Source organism: Phallusia mammillata, chromosome 7, assembly GCF_965637545.1.
Source record: "Phallusia mammillata chromosome 7, kaPhaMamm4.hap1.1, whole genome shotgun sequence".
In the NCBI taxonomy this organism is placed as follows: Eukaryota; Metazoa; Chordata; class Ascidiacea; order Phlebobranchia; family Ascidiidae; genus Phallusia; species Phallusia mammillata.
Genome location: NC_137258.1, coordinates 9,003,367 through 9,021,741, shown reverse-complemented (window position 1 = coordinate 9,021,741; position 18,375 = coordinate 9,003,367). Strand labels below are relative to the sequence as shown.

Here is an 18,375-nt window from a genome sequence, read left to right as displayed (position 1 = left end):
ACTTTCTTTGTTGCGTAACAATTGTTATTTTGGCACCAAATTATGTCGTAACAACTACAATGTTTGTCGTCACAACTTGAGTGTTTGCTTTAACGAAGCTGTTGCTATTGATTGGGGATATTTAAAAGTTCCCACTGACTACTTTGATAAAAATTGTGTGCATATGCGACGTTTTATTGTTGTAATAACTAGGTGATGCTTGCCAACAAAACTCATGACCATAAATATGTGGCAATTGTCAAGCAAATCGCATGAAAAAATTTGCGTTATTGCTTTGTGTTAGTGTCAGCCTAAATTACGACTGATCAGTCGATCGCGTACAATTAAGAAAATTTTCGTCGATCTTAACGACTGGCAAGTTGGCCACCCCTGCTCTAGAAGTTTGACCCCGAACTACCCAGCGGTTCACCCACAGGCCCCCGAAACGTAAATGTGTCTAACGCTCGTTTGGTCAAGAAAGACACTGTAGGCAGAAGTACCAAGAGAGTAACTCACTGGTTTACGATAGCGGGAGGGCTCAGCTTGACGTCGGCAGACGTTTTACGAGACGTCGTTTCAGTGATTAGAAATCAGCTGTTTTGCACAGCAATGCTATGTCGTTTTATTAAGTTATCACTCACATTTTTGGTTTTGGCGAAGGTTTTACACCTATGACGTGATTTAAACCTAATAACCGTGCTTCGGTTTTGTATATGTCAAGCAAAACTTTGTTAATCAAAGTAAACATGAAAAAATGAACTTGACTTTTTTGCAAAATAAATGTTTTTTTAAATGCTCGTTGTCAGGTTGGCCGCCGCATGATCACGGGTTACTTAAGGTCAACTAGTAGGTATTGCAAACACTGTTCAGAACTTTCTTTCGTCATAAGGTAGCGTTTTTTATGACAATCAATTTAGGAGTCAATGCTCAAGACATGTAAAAATTAGGCTTAACGGTATTGTTGAACACCCAGGACGGCGTGCTATTGAAAACGGTGTCAAAAGGTCAAACAGTCGTTTGGCGTGTGCACCCTGAGAGGTTACTACAGGTCAATGGTACTCGTTTTGCGAAACAAAGTTAAATGAAAAACAATTTGCTATGTATACACTTGTAGCAAATTGTTTTTTAATTTAAAGTGTCTGTAACACAACTGTTACAGCTTTCTAAAAAAATTGTGTTCAAAACCCGACCTTGGACGACAATATCTGGGTCAAAGCAAGAGATTAAATTAAAGTATTTGTTACGTTTTTTTAATGTTTTTGTAATTATATGACAATAATAGTGCAAAAAGAATACAAATTTTTTTTTATTGTTGGGTTAATGCTTTCTAAAAATTTGTCCTTAACAATCTAAAAATCACCGCAACATTTGTTTACCGTCAATCCGCACAAACACGCGTGTGGGGACCCATTTGTTTTTGTGTACAAAAACAATCATATGTGTAGATCAAATGATGTGTATAGTAAATTGGTAAATATCATTTAGAATATATAAAATGGAAGTATATCAGAAAGCCACTATTCTAGTTTTTTGTGCAATCGGATGACGGATGGGTGTTCAAAAACAAACAGTGTGTTGCTAAAGTAAGTGAACTTGTTAACGTTTCATCCTAAAATACGCCTTGTGATGGATAAAATGCACGAAGAATAATGTTTTGTTGATAACATAAATGGTAAAAGACCTTAAAAAATTAAACAAATGTAAGCATTCCAATTTGGTCTATCGTTTGGTCCACAGAAACTATTGTGAAAATTATCATAATTGCAAATCTTTAGGGTTGTAAGTTAAACACTGTCCACTCTGACATTTAAGTAAGCATTGTCAATTATTCTTTGAGTTTATTTTTGAACTCACTGTAAGAAACATCTCACCAATTAAAGTATAAAAAATGTACACTGCATAGACAAAATTGGAGGTAGATTGGATAACAAGATATTAATCCTGAAATTAATGAAGAGTCTGTGGTCTGTTTTGTAACCATTTTGCAATATTTGGTCTTGATGCAACTGAAGTCAAAACAGTATTTACAGCGGAGTATGTTTTCATATCAAATTTAATGCCATATATTTTTTCCATAACCTCAATGCTGTTGTACAATGCAAAGTCAAGTGAGGTAACATTCTGGAAAAGAATAATTCAGATTAGGTAAGAGCTAAAATGGCACTAGCTATCCACATATTTTGTTCAATTTACCTTTCCAAACACATAAGGGCCACCATTGGTATTAACAAGTTCCTCAAGTTTTTGTAGTTTTCCTTGAAACTCCTTCTCCACTTTTGCAACTACACTAGCCTAAATAAAACATTGGTTTGAAATGTTGTTGATTGAAATAGTCTTATTTGAATTTACCTTGTATTCCTTGTCTGGTTCTGAGTACAGTGGATGTAACTTGGTGACTGTTTCCATTATGTATTCGAACCAGCTATCAATCTTTGCTAACTCAAAAGGTGTTCCTTTATTAATTCCAAACTCTTTGGAGAGATAACGCATGATAGCCCTACTATTCCCGAGTGCTAGTCCATCAACATATAACACTGGGACCGTGTTAAATGGCATCTCTAAATTTCATATTATAAGATTGTTGTTACCATTTTACTGTACCTGTTAACTCAAAACTTACTTGGTTTAAGTTCCACCCAATCAGATAGCCGGTGGTCCTCATATTCAACATTTGCTTCTGCAAATATAAGTCTTATCATTTCAGCCAAGCCTCTTGAGTTAAAATAGCACAATTTGTAGGTGGGCATTTTTGTTGTGAAATCAAGCTAAAAAAATAATAATTCAAATTACTTCCGAAATTGCATTCAGGTTTGATTTAGTGCAAGATAGTGTACATTTAAATATATTATATGTTTATAATTACCATTATCATTATACAACTATTTCACACTGCTACCACACTTATACGTTACAACATAGCTTTATATGGTCCTTCATTTAAGTATTGTGGAAGTTGGTTGTCAACAACGAAAATAGCCTTCTGAAAACTTTGTTTGTCATGATGTACCATTGCGCCACACTCTGCAACCTGCAATGACTGATAAAGAATGACTAAGCAAACAATGTTATCGAGTGTCGAGTACAATGACACAGCAAAACGTTTCCAGCGTTTCGGGTAACAGTTTTTATTTTGCCGGAGCTGCTCTCCCAGACGTTTTGTGTGAGCAAACATAAAATGCCGATGTCTTGATACTCTACTCTAGGCTAACTGATTGCGCAATAGAATATATTCGTGTAATCAAAAAAATACAAAGCCTAATCTTTACCTGTTTCCACGAAAGCAAATATACCGTTTTCCACAGCATAAGTACCAATTCGATATGTTTGCCTACCCTGTAACCAATACTTACGCAATGTTGTGAGTGAAATTTGCTGATGTCTATTTCATTGTAATCTACTACTCTGCTGTCACTGTTCATTTTAGGTATTGCTTGTACACTGCTTTTGAAATTTTCCAGCGCATTTCGGCAATACCAGACAAAAATACAACCAAACTAACATCGATAAACAAGCAAACGTTTTTGAGATGCAGATTTTCGAATGTACCAACTCTGTGAGCTATCTCAATACGAGGCTAAACTTTACAATGTCCAGGCGCGTTATAAATGCCCCTCATATAAGCACCCCGGTACGTGCGATGCCACACGTTCGCATTACTTGCGTCACGATATTTTTCCCGCGGCAAAAACAAAACGTGATCGTGGACGAAAACAGTATTCGGTTTTAACTGAAATAAAAAATTGACGTTCATAACGTGGTCTAAACGGTAGGTTTTAATATGCTTGGTGGTGTCAGTTTTTGTAAAGCAACAAATGAAAGCAAAAACTGTGTGGTAGCGTAAAGCTATTTTGGATGGTACTTCCTCAACGAAGTAGCCTACATTTCCTGTTCCTGTGAACAATACCATACAGCAGGGGTGTGCAACCTTTGTTACTGTGGGGCCAAATACAATTGGCAAAATAAGATCGCGGGCCGTACCTGTGTATAACACAAGGTGATTTTACTTTTTTGCATACAAAATATGCTTAACTACAAGTAAAATCCGCACTTGCTTCTAGTCACATATTGCCAGGTCGCATAAAAATAGCACCGGGCGCATTAATCTGCTCAGAAATATATGATAGTTGGACTCGTTTGCCAGTACATTTGAAATCCAAGCGTCTCTGCGGGCCCCACAACCTTTATTCAAGAGCCGCAGGTTGCGCACCCTTGCCATACAGTATCGTTTCGGTGGTCTGTACAAACCAGCGTGCTTATACTTAGAATGCTTCAAACAAAAGCAGTACGTTTTTGGCAGCAAAATAAACAGCGAAAAACCTACTTGTGCGCTACGGCAGGTTGTCTTAGTAATAAAATATTTTGCGAAGTTACAGCTATCCAACACCAAATGCTTCGCCGATGCGCCAAGCAACATTGTTCACAACCGCACATTATATTTGTCGCTGTATATTTTCGACCTAAGGTACACAAAAGCAATGCTTTGTGATCAATTTTCGAGGCCTAGTACATAACTTCACTTACCAAACTTTCACCCGAAATACTGTACTAACGATCGCTGTTTTGGTTCAAAACCTAAAGGTACTGTGACGTAACAGACACTCGTTAGCAAGCACTTTGTGTGACAACAAAATCACCTAAATACAAGCAACGGTATAAAAAGAATAACATTGGTCTTGGTGTACATTTAGTCGCATGAATTTATGCAAAGCAAGAAACATGACAAGAAGTTATATAACGTTTAGGTTTTTCACGACGCTGGTGTAATGGTTTCGCGACCAAATTTGGGTCCCGCTGTTTGCGAACCCCTGGTCTAGAGCAGAACTACACTAGGGTTGCCATATTTTATGATACCCCATCCCTGACAAAATTTATCTCAGTTGCGTTAATCTAGTGCAGTGGTTCCCAACCTTTTTTGTTACATTCCTCCCTTTGCCCATTTTCGAACTATTCATTCCTCCCCATAAGACGAAAAACAAATAGGCTAACATAAAAAATTATAGCAATTTGAAATAGACCTTATAATTAGGGATGTCCATTTCAGAATCCTTTACAACCGGGTCCAAATTATAATGGACATAATAATGTGTGTACAAAAATATTGTGTAACATTTCCAATGTAAATTTCTTTTACAGTTTTTATGAAATTCCTCCCCTGAACTCCTAAAATTCCTCCCTAGGGAGGAATTCCTCCCCGGTTGGGAACCACTGATCTAGTGGTTCCCAAACTTTTTCATTATTTTTTCTAAACGCTCGGTTACTTTGCCATTATTTCGAGGGCTCGCGTTTTTTTAGCTGGAATGTGTATTTCAGATAAAACGAAAGTTGATTGCAGGATTTTAGCTATTTATGCAAAATTGCGAATAACAATGATCCAAATCTGACATCACAGACAAGACAAAAACATTACAGTTGTGCGCGAACAATTGCATTTTTGTTAGTTGTCATGCAATGAAGTCTATTGTTTAGCAATGGAGACTGTCGATTCTCACTTTCACTTTGTTTTAAACTTATTTAGTTGCACAAACTGACGCCAAATAAGAATATAGAATTACTTCCACCTTTTCGCGGTCCCCGCAAAATTGCCCCACGGACCCCGAAAGGACTCCGGATCCTAGTTTGAGAACCGCTACGTTAATCATTTTGCGATCCAAACACTTCTATTACGGAATAAATTTTGAATATTCGAAAGTCCCACGGACGGCGACACGAGAAAACGTTAGATACGATACTCTGATTGTCACCTTTTTACATTTCAAATAAAATGCCACTGTGAAAACGTTTTTCTGTCCCACGACATTCGACTTTTTGTTGTTAGTTAGTTCCTTGCATATTAGATAAACAGTTAAAGCAAATGAAACTTCCCACGTAGCATCGAATGCTATGTGTTTTCGTGAGACGCAGATTTTTATTTCTGTATTTAACGCGTATTGTCAGACAACTCGTAACAAGCAGGTATTGCTGCGCGCCCACACACTGCAAAACGAAACAGTTGGCTTGTGCGTTAACATGCGCGCCGCTAGTTTGCATCTTTACGCTGCATGGTATAGACGCGGTTATAGCTAACTACTAGAAACGTTTTTCCGTTGGTACATTAATTTCATAGCATATATTTTGTTCTCTTAAATTCCTGACTTTTTAGTACATTTTACCATTTCTCCCTGACGCAGATTTAAACACTTAATTCCCTGACACGTCAGGGAAAATCCTGACGTATGGCAACCCTAAACTACACGGCAATCGATAGAAAGTCATAGAACAAACAAATAAATATTTCTGAGTAAACCGTTTCTTTCCTTTTTAAAAGGGGCAAACACAATTAAAAAGTCACTTTACAAACAGTGACAAAATCATCGACGAACTTGTCGCAAAAGTCTAATTTTCTGTGACTGGACGAGCTTCAATCCACTTCTTAATGTTGGGTCTCTGGCTTACTGCATCATGAAGTTTTGTGATGCCTTGGAAGCAACTAAGGTCCACTTTGAAGGACTTGATCAAAAAGTCAGTGATTGCATAGACAATGATATCGCCGGCTGTGAACTACGTTCAAAACAAGTAATAAATACGTCAAACAGCATGTATAAGGTAAAATCTGCTTTTTGTGACAAAGGATTTGTTTGAACTTTAAAGGGACAAACTAGTGAAATTGCGTCTTAATATTACTTACATCTTTAAACATGTATGGTCCCGGTGTCGAACTAATCTGTTCCTGAAGTTTTTCCAGCTTTGGTCCGATGTTGTCTTTCATGACGGTAGCTAATTTTTCTGCCTTTGGATTAAATTAATGGTGTCACCCTAATGTGGGAAATACTATGACATTTTATAATTTACCTTTACAGTAGGGTCTTGTTCGTAAAACGGAAGATTTTGAAATGTTTCGAACAGCACCTCTATCCAAGCATCGATTAGAGCTGATTGGAGCGAGCTTCCAGTCCCATCCAGTTTAAACTCGCGGGTGAGAAATCGTGCTATTGAACGGCTGTGTGCAATTTGGACCCCATCGACAAAAAGCACAGGCATCTGGCCAAATTGCATAGCTAGAAACACATAACAAATAAAAATAGTAACATTAGAATTAAAGGCCTCTACATTAGTGATTCTCAAATTGTGTACCAAGAGAGATTCCAAGTGTCCCGCCAAAGTTTGGCTATTTTGAAGTTTCAACATTCTCTGGTGTTTTAGGACCTGACTATGAAATGTGGGCGTTCATGACAATGTTAAGAAGTTATTTTGTTTGCCATAAAAAAGCAAGCAAATCCACAATAAAGCTGCGAATTAACTTTCTTTAGACAACTTTTTTATATTGGCCTGCAAAATATACCGTGCAGTTTTGCTCTATATTTTACGCTACTCTAGATTGGGACATACTTACTGGCTTTGTGCTTAGGCCATTCGTCGCTGTTGTACCTAACGTCTTCAAAGGCTACATCGGCCTCTGCAAACAGAAGCCGAACCATTTCTCCCAAACCACGGGTGTTAAAGTAACACAATTTGTATTCAGGCATATTTGCTGTTATTGGTGATTTACTTGCTACAAAGTAAAAAAAACACGTGTTTGGTTTATGCGTGCATGGTTTACAGCTGCCCTAATTTTACATTATGTCTATTAACAAGGTTGCTGGCAGAAACACTGAAATTTTAAGAACCTACTCGAACTTGTTGTTTAACAAGAAATTTACTATTTACCAAGCTGGTAACTCAAAATACACAGCAATATACTTCAAGTCCAACATAAAATTATAAGACAACTCTGATTACCACACACTCTATGCTGCTTGGTATAAGTTTGGCTAGCTTCAAATCAAATCATTTTTGCTGTTGCTTGCTCAGTGCTCACCCAATATAGAAGTTTTTAACGAACCAATCACGCAAAACGGTGCGCGCTCCATCACCCTCTCCGACTTGCGTCGTGAACGAGAAGGGAAAAAGAAAGAGCTCTAGCTCCTGCTATTGCTTGACAATCGCATTAGCGTGCTTAAGCAAAGTTGCTCTGTAAACAGGTGGTCAAAATATGAAATTGCTTTTTCTCTTTCATTAAACGGTAATGCTTTACGAAGACAATTCGAACTGTTGTCGGCCTTTGGCAACGTAACAATTCGTAAAATCGAATACATGATTACATTTGTACGAATACAATTCGAATTGTTGTGAGTCTGTGGCAACGTAACAATTCGTAAAATCGAATACATGCCTATACCTACATTTTTACGAATACAATACGAATTGTCGATTACCTCCAGATTGTTTCAGTTGATGTTACGAAACAATGACACACATAAGTTTGATTGTGATGTTTTTAAATAGAATTGTGGTACAAAGCTTGCAACATTGTGTTGTTCTCAGCACATGACAGGTGTAGCGTGTTTCGGAAGCAACACCTCATGCAAATTTGGGGTATATAGGCCTAATGGAGACTCAGATCAGTCAAGCTATTGTGGCAAAACAAAGCTCGTTGGTTTATATTTTTACCAATAAATTTGCAATTCATAAACTGAAATGTTACTTTTTGTTCGAATACCTTTTAAGTTTCGGGGTGCTTTATTTTCTGCAATCACAAATACCCAAATCGGTGCATTCGAATACTATTCGAACTGTTTGCTTCTTACATCAACTGAACCATTCCAGAATACAAATAACTAGAACTATTAATTCGATAAAATTCGAATTGCTACATCTCAAAAAGTACGTAAGTATTCATAAATGCGAATACACGCTTGGGGTTTATTCGAATAGTATTCGAATTACACTATGTTGTTTTTTAAGCAACTATTCATGAATACAAATGCTTGACTCGTTTTATTCTAATACTATTCCAATTGCTGTCACTTAAAAATTAACAAAGTATTCATGAATTAAAATACAGCTAGGCAGGTATTCGTAAAGTATTCAAATACAGGACGCGTGTATTCGACCCCATGTCTGGTACAAACGTGGGTGCTTAGAGTAGGAATGCCCAAACAAAATAAGCATTACGTTTTGTTGGCAGCAAAATTGCCTTGAACAGCGAAAATCCCACCTGTGCGCAATTGCAAGTGGCCTTTGTAATAAAAGTATCTTTAAAAGTTACAGCTACAGAAACCAACATCAAATGCTGTAGCAATATTGTTCACAACTGCAAGTTATATTTGTCGCAAGTCGCAGCCTGTATTTCTGCAGTGGGGTTCACAAACACTTTTGGATCGACCCAGAATTTTTTAAGCCTAGTACATAACTTCACATAGCAAACTCTCACCGAATTACTACACTATATCGCTGTTTTGCTGCGAAACCTGAAGTTGAAATATTGCAAGCACTTTGTGTGACAATAAAATCACCCAATACAAGCTACGGTATATAAAGAATAACATTGCTCTTCTTGTACATTTAGTTGCATGAACGTATGCAAAGCAAGAAACATGGGAAGAATTTGTCGTTTTTGGTTTTACGTTTAGGTTTTCGCGACGCTAAGTTGATGGTTTCGCGACCAAAATTTGGGTCCCGCTCTTTGCGAACCTCTGGTCCAGAGCAGAGCTACATGGCAATCGATAGAAAGTCATAAACAAACCAATAAATATTTGAGAGTAAATCGTTTCTTTTATTTTTGACAGGGGCAAACACAATTAAAAAGTACTTTAACACACATTGACAAAATCACAGACGAATTTGTCACACAAGTCTAATTTTCGGTGTCTGGACGAGCTTCAATCCATTTCTTGATGTTGGGTCTTTGGCTTACTGCATCACGAAGTTTTGTGATTCCTTGATAGCAAATGAGGTCCACTTTGAAGGATTTGACCAAGAAGTCGGTGATCGCATAGACAATGATATCAGCGGCTGTGAACTGCGTCCAAAACAAGCAATAAATAAGTCAAACAGCATAAGGTAAGATCTACTTTTGTGATTTGTTTGAACTGTAAAGAGACGAATTAGTAAAATTGCGTGTTTATAACACTCACATCTTTAAAGATGTATGGTCCCGGTGTCGAACTACTCTGTTCCTGAAGTTTTTCCAGCTTTGGTCCGATGTTATCTTTCATGACGGTAGCTAATTTTTCTGCCTGTGGATTAAATCAATGGTGTCACTCTAATGAGGGAAATACTAAATGGACATTTTATGACTCACCTTTGCAGTCGGGTCTTGTTCGCGAAACGGAAGATTTTGAAATGTTTCGAACAGCACCTCCATCCAAGTATCGATTAGAGCTGATTGGAGCGAGCTTCCCCCATCCAGTTTAAACTCGCGGGTAAGAAATCGTGCTATTGCACGGCTGTGAGCAATTTGGACCCCATCGACAAAAAGCACAGGCATCTGGCCAAATTGCATAGCTAGAAACACATAACAAATAAAACCGTAACTTTAGAATGTAAGGCCTCTCCATTAGTAATTCTTAAGTGTGTACCAAGAGATTCAAAGTGTCGTGCCAAAGTGGCCAAATTTAAAGTTCAAACATTCTCTGGTGTTTTAGGACGTGATTACAAAATGCGGGTGTTCCTGACAATGTTAAGAAGTTAATCTTTTCTTGTTTGCCATAAAAAACAATCTACAATAATAAAGTTGATCTACAATAAAGTTGCAAGATAACTTTCTATTTAAAAATTTTGTTATGTTGGCCTACAAAGTAGGTACCGTGGAGTGAAAATTTTGCTCTAGATTGAGACATCCGATACTTACTGGGTTTTTGCTTAGGCCATTCTTCGCTGTTGTACCTAACGTCCTTGTACTCCACACCGGCCTCTGCAAACAGAAGTCGGGCCAGTTCTCCCAAACCACGGGCATTAAAGTAACAAAGTTTGTATTCAGGCATAATTGCTGTTATTGGTGATTTGACTTGCTACAAAGTAAAAAAAACAACGTGTTAGGTTGACGCGTGCATAGTTTAGACTTCACAGCTGCCTTAATTTTACATTTGTCTATTAACAAGGTTGCTGGCAGAAACACTGAAATTTTAAGAACCTACTCGAACTTGTTGTTTAACAAGAAATTTACTATTTAACAAGCTGGTAACTAAAAGCTGCACAGCAGTATACTTTACCACAAGTCCAACATAAAATTACAAGACAACACTGAATACCACTCACTCTATGCTGGCACTTATACATTTGACTCAAGTCAAATCATTTTTTTCTGTTGCTCGCCCGCCCAGCGTGAAAGTTCTTAAAGTTCTTTTTAACGAACCAATCACGCGAAACGGTGCGCGCCCTTTCACCTTCTCCTCCTTGCGTCATGAAAGAGAAGGAAAGAAGCAAAGAGTTGCTTGACAACCGCCATAGCGCGTTGAGCAACGTAACTCGGTAAACCGGCGAACAAAATACGAAACTGCTTTTCCATTGTGCTGAATAGTTAGTTTCAACTTTTCAAATATCGCTGTGTCACGGTGTGGTACACTGGATGAGAAATTTTGCATCGTCATACTCTCAATTTCGTTTTAAATCGACCGAAGTGTGGAGTAAAAAGTATGCTTAGTCATCGTCTCGAACGTTCTCGAAATGATTGCGTGCCTCGGCAAACAACTGCAAATGTATCCCACTCTATTCGCCTGGTATACTATTACACCCAAACTGTTCAAATTGCCGCGATCATAGAAAAAATCGCTAGTAATGTTTTTAGCTAACATTTCACCTAAGACCATATTAGGCCCAATTTGTCATCGTAGACTTTATTATAGGCAACATATACAAAACCAAGCATAATATCACGGGTAAGTTAAGACTTTCATCGCTTGGTGTAAAAAACACAGCCACAGACATGCTTCAGAATTATCAAGCAGAAAATTGTTGCCCAACGTTGAACATGAAGCTACATGACCAAACGCACTAAAGCCACACAGTAACCATTCGTTTTTTAAAATCGCATGTCAATGCAAATGAAGGGTACAGCTTGTGCAAATTTACAGCAAAAAGGTAAAGGGACTAATTATAAAACACCTTGCACAGTTATATACAAACCAGTTTTTGACATACAAAATACAGTTGCGGGTGTGATGAGCAGCATTATACCACACAGCAGAAAACGCAAAGAATAACATATAAAACGAACTATTGTAGTTCAAGTTCCTCTGGTCTGTCGCCGCCAAGTTCGATATTAGACCCAATGTGACAGAATTTACATTTGCAAAGCTTTTTGAACAGCTTACACCAAGTGGCCGTATATAGCAATGGATTAAGGATGCTATTAAGTGGAAACAAGACAATGGACATAAAAACCACGGCATCTTCGTCAAATTTAAATATTTCTTGGTCAATTGCGCGCAAGATGACAATCAACGACATCGGTATCCAGCAAGCAAAGTCAGTAAAAACGATAAAAAACATGCGACGATGCATCGCATGGTTTTCCCGTTCTCTTCTGTCTTGATTACTATTCTCATCACAGCTCTTCTTACACGTGCAGCCTACTGTCATGTAATCGGTTTTCCGGTAGATGTAGCAGTAGGCAAATGCAATGTACACAAATGCGATTAAATTAAACGTGACCAAGAATAACAGAAACGGCATGGAAGTGTCTTGGCTTGCCACAATGAAATTGATGCTACATGTCGGCATTTGCTCGTAATAACCGATTGTCCATAAGTCTGAGTAATTAAACATTCTTATGTCACTAAAAATTTTCTTGAGACCGTTCCATGAGCGGGTTTGCGGCAGGAGATGTGTGCAATTTACAGGATTCAGTAGTTTTTTCAAAAAAGTTTCCCATTTACAATATTCTTTTTCGTTTGGCTGATGGGAACAACCACTGCCACGCACAAACATAGAAAGATGAAATGTGTTATAAATAATTTCGTTATCAATGAGAGGAATGCAGGCGATAAATAACCATATCACCCAGGACAAGGCGAGGGATATTATAATCGGTCGCAGATGAATATTTCGGAAAGGCCAACGCACGCTGTACAGTCGGCAAGTTGTGATCGTGACCAAGGTAGTTACTGATACTTGACTAGAAACCAAAGTAATGACACCAACAATGGAGCAGTTGTGTATGAATTCAGGGGTTTGACATCTTCGCGAAGAACACTTTTCATTAGATAGCCTTTTTATCAAAGTCACAAGATAAACACCCATGAGGAAATCCGCCATGCTTAAATTTAACACCATAACCGTATGAATCTTAAGCACTTTGGTCATGACCCTAAATTTTCGATACAGCTCAAAAACGCTTATTGTTATGGTCAATGCATTTCCCAGTATTGCAATAGGAGCCAGCACAATGACAAATGGCATCCAAATCTTGCGAAATGTGTAAACTTTTTCTTCGTAATGATCACTTTTGTTGTAATCCTTGTCGAAATGTTTTAAAAACATTCGACCATGTCGACAGTGGAGGTTGTTATCATGTGATTTGTTTTTTGAAATTTTCAACTGTAGTGAGCGACAGTCACCAGACACACTGGATCGGCAAACTTCAAGTCCACTTTTGTTCAGCGAAACGCATACTTCCGTTGATTTGTCTGCAATACATATGCACTGGTCATTAGTGATACATATTAAACCTTTATCTAATCTAGTGGCCGGCGAACTTTTATTATCGCGGCCGAATTTTTTTAAATCCTACCTGGAGGCCCTCACAGGGTTAAATATTGTCAACAGAAATTCACCTAAAAAAATAAAAGCTACAGCAAGTTGCTTCCCTATGAGTACAATAAAAACTTTGGTTTATTCAACAAGTTTTCCGAAATTACGATCTTTAAAATCTATTTTAGTTGCAACTTTTTTAACATTAGGCACCAAGTAAAACGCACACAGGTATCAAGAACAAGTTATTTAGCATTTGAACTACCATTATTGTTTAGCCTGAGCAATTTTCACAAACTAAATATGTTGGTTCGAAACATTGTCTCCTGTTTGAACCAATCACCATCCCAAAGCGGATTTTGTTCAATAAATTTGAGAAAGCACAAATTCAAAGTGTAAAACGTGTCTTTTGTGCTTCATAATGTACCACACTATCTTTAAAACTACGCCATAATTGAATCTTTAACTGTTACGATTTTGAAAACATTATGGTCGTTTTTTTCACTCCAGGCAAAATATCAGCAATTTCGAGACAACCTCAAACCCCGCAAGACTAAAATGACAGTAAAACACAACCATTTTGTTGTGTAGCACCACTGTTTACCGCAGCTTGCATCTTACGTGACGTCATAAATGATTCGGTTGATTCGGACGCCATATGTTCGGTTTCGGCCGAACCCAAATTATACCGATCTCTAGTTTAAGGCTTAGTTGTTGCGTGAGCCACTAAAATTTACGTCGATCACATGCTTTGCAGACCACCGATCTAACATATTAGTAGTTTTTTGATAAGAGTTATTTGCTGTTATTATTTGCTGTTAAGAGTTATTTGCTGTTATTATTTGCTGTTATTTAAAATATTGGCATATTGTTTTTACTCTTACCTATAAAGTTGAATAAAATGATTCCAAGCACAATGATTGGTCGTTGCATTGTTAATGACAAATGCTTTTGCAGCAAGAATTAGTATCTCACAAATTGTACCTACAGCTGACACGAATACAAAATATTTAAACAATTACGTCACAATAGTAAATTTGCATTGCCAAAGTTGCAATTCCTGAGTCAAGTTTACGTCGTGATCTCTGCGTTAAATCTGCCCCGCTTGTAGAACCTTTGCCACTTAGGCTAAGGCAGTATGTTTTCTTGTGGCGTCCGCAAAGCTTTACCACATTAAATTGACGAGCCTTTAGCCTAAAAATACTGTTTGACTTCCTTTATAATGACTGCTGGGTGCGTATGGATTCAGCACTAACTGGGCTGTCAACAATGATATGCATAACGTTTTCGCTTGTCAGGCAGCATGATGGTGAACGTACACTGGCACAACGACAGGAAGCTGTGTGAGGACAAGCAGTTTTCTTATACAATACCTAGAATTTTAGACGCGAAGCGAATGCTGGGAAATTCCAATCTGCATTGTACATACTGGTGCCCAATGGCAGCACGTCACCATGGTTTTATTCCATTGATCTATACACAAACGGGCCAATCGAAATTACCAAGCGAGAAAATAGTTTCCTTTCCCGAACGTAAAGCCATCTATACTGAGGTATTTCTTTGGTAACTGTTAAATAGAGCCTTTATACTTTTGGGGCTCCTGTATCTATGTAACCTTCCTATCTATGTAACCTTCCTATCTATGTAACACGATTTAGACTTTTTTTTCTACAAAACGAGTTGTGGTTTATGGGCTTAAGCAAAAAGTGAAACAGAAATACAATACAGGCACTAAAAAAATAATAGCCAGACAAACATTTTAAAAGTGGTCACAATATACCAGTTGGTTCAAAAACTCGATACAAATTGCTTTAAAACACTTCATGGCACTAAAAATGTGGATTTTAGTTTATTGCAGCAGGAATCTTATTATTGTTACTATCAAATGCAAATCACTTTGTATCTTACACATTTGTTTTTGTTATGTGGTGTACACGACAACTGTTGGAATTCTTTACCTATTTGACACCAGGAAACACCCGTGCCTGCAATAAACTTTACGCTGTGCTTTGCCTGCAAACTCCGTTTGGTTTGTAAAAATGTTTTAAATACAGTATATCGCGTTGCTGCTGGAAATATACTTTGTGAGGCACGTTTTATGACAAACGTTTACATTTTTGTGTTAAATTTTTTTAAGATGATCTTTACAAAAAAATGAAGTGTATTTTTAAACACCAAGTTAAACCGATTTACAAACTGTTACCTAAAGTTTATCTAACGCCTTTAAAACGAGCGAGTGCATGTGTTTTGTGAAACTCGTTTTTATATTTCTCAGGTTGCAATATATTAACCTATTGATCCAGTGCGTTTTCTTATGGTTGCCTTGTCACATGACGTCATGCAGCTACTTCCGGCTCGGCAATTATTTCAATGCAATGGTGTCTCTTTTTTTCCATCAAGCGAATTAACCTCACCTCGCCAAAACTACAGATCAGTTGGCAAAGGCAAAGCGTATTCTGTATTGAAAATCGTACTGGCAACCAACTCTGTATTACATTGTGAGTGTGTATCATGCAATTTTATTATGAGGCAAATCGACCAATTTTCGAGTAACAACAAAAAAACGATTAAACGTGTTAAATAGTAGATTCGGGGCGTTTCTTGATCCACGCAGCGATGTTTGGTCGAGCTGCCACGGCTTCCCTTAGCTTCGTCAACGTGCAGAACTGCGCAAAGTCAAGGTTCCACTTCGCTTTCATAAATTCACAAATTGAGAAAATGACCAAATCCAAAATGGAAACATCCTGTAATGCATAATAATATTCCTTGAAATTAAGAATAACGCCACAGCACCTCACGTTGGACAGCGCAATGTTTTCCAAATTATGCATAATTCATTTATCGCCGTCCGACTAAAAAATGATAGAAAACTGAAAAGATCGGCCAATTACCTTTCCAAGGAAGTAGGGACCTCCAGTCGCATTTATTTCAGCCTCCAACTTCTTAAGCTTTGGTTCCAAAGTCTCTTTTTCCCAAGTTGCCAGCAATTTAGCCTACAAAAAACATATAATTTGGTGTGATGACCAATTGATTATGTAACCTCGTCTTTAATACCTTTTTGTCTTCGTCCTCTTCCGTCCAAGGCATAGAAGAGTAGGTTTCAAATAGTTGTTCTATCCACACATCGAGTCTAGCAGCGGTTAATGAATCTCCTCCATCCAAACGAAATTCTCTGCCCAGGAAGCGAACAATGGCACGACTATGGGCGACCTCTTTGCCGTCCACAGACAAATACGGCATTTTGCCGAAGGGTGTGCCTGTAGATTTTGTATGATTTACCAATTTGACCAAATTCATTCCGGGCGTTCCCACACAGTCGCCGCTATCTTGTTAGTTTAGCGTTAGAGGCCTGTTTCTGTTACAGTACAGTATAGTAAAAGTCAAATGCTTCATATACATAAAAAGCAGTGAGCTATAACCATGGCCACACTTACGTATCAAATTTGTTTAGTTTGATTGAAAAGCTACTTACTGGGCTTCAGTTTCGGCCAATCATCGCTTTTGATGCGAACGTCTTCGTATTGCACACCGGCCTCTGCAAACACATACCGAGACATTTCGGCCAAACCTCGGACATCAAAGTATGTTAACTTGTATGCAGGCATGTTGACAAATACAACTTTTTTTAGCTCTGTGTAAAACCTGTTAGCTGCAAAAAATCAGGTTGAAACACAACGTACAAGTCACTTGTATCTCAAATCACTTGTAAACTGCTGCCGACAGACCCTACACAACAACTTTCAACAATAGCCATTTCGGCGCAGTGACTTTAGGCGTCAAGTTACCGAATCGAACTTTACACAGCCTTGTACACGCTTTAGGTCCATTCCTCAGCCTTTTATACACGCGCAAACACTTCGTTTCCGTTCGTGCCGCAGGGGTTAAACAAGAGAAGGTAATTGGTTACTCAGCAACGGAGGAAAAAGCTTAGTCATGCTCGAGTCGGTCGCGTGCGCCATGCTTCACTGCGCAGTGGCATCGGCCACACCTCATTTAGTAACGATGCGTTGTCGCGTCTTAACCACAACATACCACGATTGCTTCGAGAACTTGCTTATAGTTCGGGATTTCGATGTGTCATGTTCCACATGTTTGCTGTGTCATCTTATACAAATATCAATGGACATCGGACATAATTAAAGCAGCACGTTATCTGTAAGCGCCACAGGACTATTCCAAGACATTAGTCACGTCGGTCATATTTGCCAAGTCATATTGAAGCTAAATATTTGCTTAGTCATAGATCCATGCAAAGATTTACTCGTTGTTGTGCAACAAAACTGGCTATGAGAGGCGCAAATAACCAACCGACAATGTACATGAAGTTGATTTATTGGAAAATAGCCGACATGCGAGTCATTGTTGCAAATGTCTGCCGTTTAAAAATCACTGCTTGGTCTTTTGGCAATCCATGCCGCCACGTTTGGCCGTTCTCTCATTGCTTTAAGCTGCTTCGTGACTCCTGGATAATCATCAAGTGCAATTTTAAACTTACTTAGAAACAGATCGACAAGCCCCAACATCTCAAAATCGACAAACGTCACGTTGTAAGTAACACATAATATAGATAGAAAATTACTTTTAGGAAAGTTGACTTTTTAAAAACCAAATTAAAGGTAATAAATTTGATATCATGCACTCTTGAGAAATGCACTGTATCTAAGCATTTTTGTTTAATGATAAGTATAAGCTTTTAACAAGACACACTTCTTTCGACCTATAAAGGTCTTATATACTGGTGATTTGGGTCGCATATGCTAGTATAGCCGTTTTTAATGTTGTGAACAAACTGGGTCAAAGTTAGGAATCAGACGACACTTTTAGCTGCAAACATTTTTAGACAAACGATCACGAAAAACTCAAATAAACTCAATACAAGTTGATTAAAACAGTGGTTCTCAATCTTAT

The 18,375-nt window shown here is 38.0% G+C and overlaps 4 protein-coding genes across 4 annotated transcripts; all 4 read right to left on the bottom strand.

Annotated features, from left to right (window-relative positions):
* Positions 1-1,797: 1,797 nt before the first annotated feature.
* LOC145239259 (glutathione S-transferase 1-like) lies at positions 1,798-3,184 on the bottom strand. Its single transcript, XM_080102559.1, has 5 exons — positions 2,843-3,184; positions 2,600-2,744; positions 2,329-2,537; positions 2,173-2,271; positions 1,798-2,100 (listed from the first exon to the last, which is right to left on the bottom strand). The coding sequence occupies exons 1-5, from the start codon at positions 2,849-2,851 to the stop codon at positions 1,927-1,929; spliced, it is 636 nt and encodes a 211-aa protein (XP_079958685.1). The 5' UTR covers positions 2,852-3,184; the 3' UTR covers positions 1,798-1,926.
* Positions 3,185-6,213: 3,029 nt separating this feature from the next.
* Positions 6,214-7,498, bottom strand: LOC145238225 (glutathione S-transferase S1-like). The gene is made up of 4 exons (XM_080101333.1): positions 7,349-7,498; positions 6,808-7,013; positions 6,644-6,745; positions 6,214-6,516 (listed from the first exon to the last, which is right to left on the bottom strand). Exons 1-4 carry the CDS (start codon positions 7,479-7,481, stop codon positions 6,352-6,354), a joined length of 606 nt encoding a protein of 201 aa, XP_079957459.1. The 5' UTR covers positions 7,482-7,498; the 3' UTR covers positions 6,214-6,351.
* Positions 7,499-9,527: 2,029 nt separating this feature from the next.
* LOC145238224 (hematopoietic prostaglandin D synthase-like) lies at positions 9,528-10,819 on the bottom strand. The gene is made up of 4 exons (XM_080101332.1): positions 10,628-10,819; positions 10,079-10,281; positions 9,912-10,013; positions 9,528-9,796 (listed from the first exon to the last, which is right to left on the bottom strand). Exons 1-4 carry the CDS (start codon positions 10,758-10,760, stop codon positions 9,632-9,634), a joined length of 603 nt encoding a protein of 200 aa, XP_079957458.1. The 5' UTR covers positions 10,761-10,819; the 3' UTR covers positions 9,528-9,631.
* Positions 10,820-15,970: 5,151 nt separating this feature from the next.
* Positions 15,971-17,263, bottom strand: LOC145237094 (hematopoietic prostaglandin D synthase-like). The gene is made up of 4 exons (XM_080099833.1): positions 16,940-17,263; positions 16,522-16,724; positions 16,359-16,460; positions 15,971-16,211 (listed from the first exon to the last, which is right to left on the bottom strand). Exons 1-4 carry the CDS (start codon positions 17,070-17,072, stop codon positions 16,044-16,046), a joined length of 606 nt encoding a protein of 201 aa, XP_079955959.1. The 5' UTR covers positions 17,073-17,263; the 3' UTR covers positions 15,971-16,043.
* Between the last annotated feature and the right edge of the window lie 1,112 nt (positions 17,264-18,375).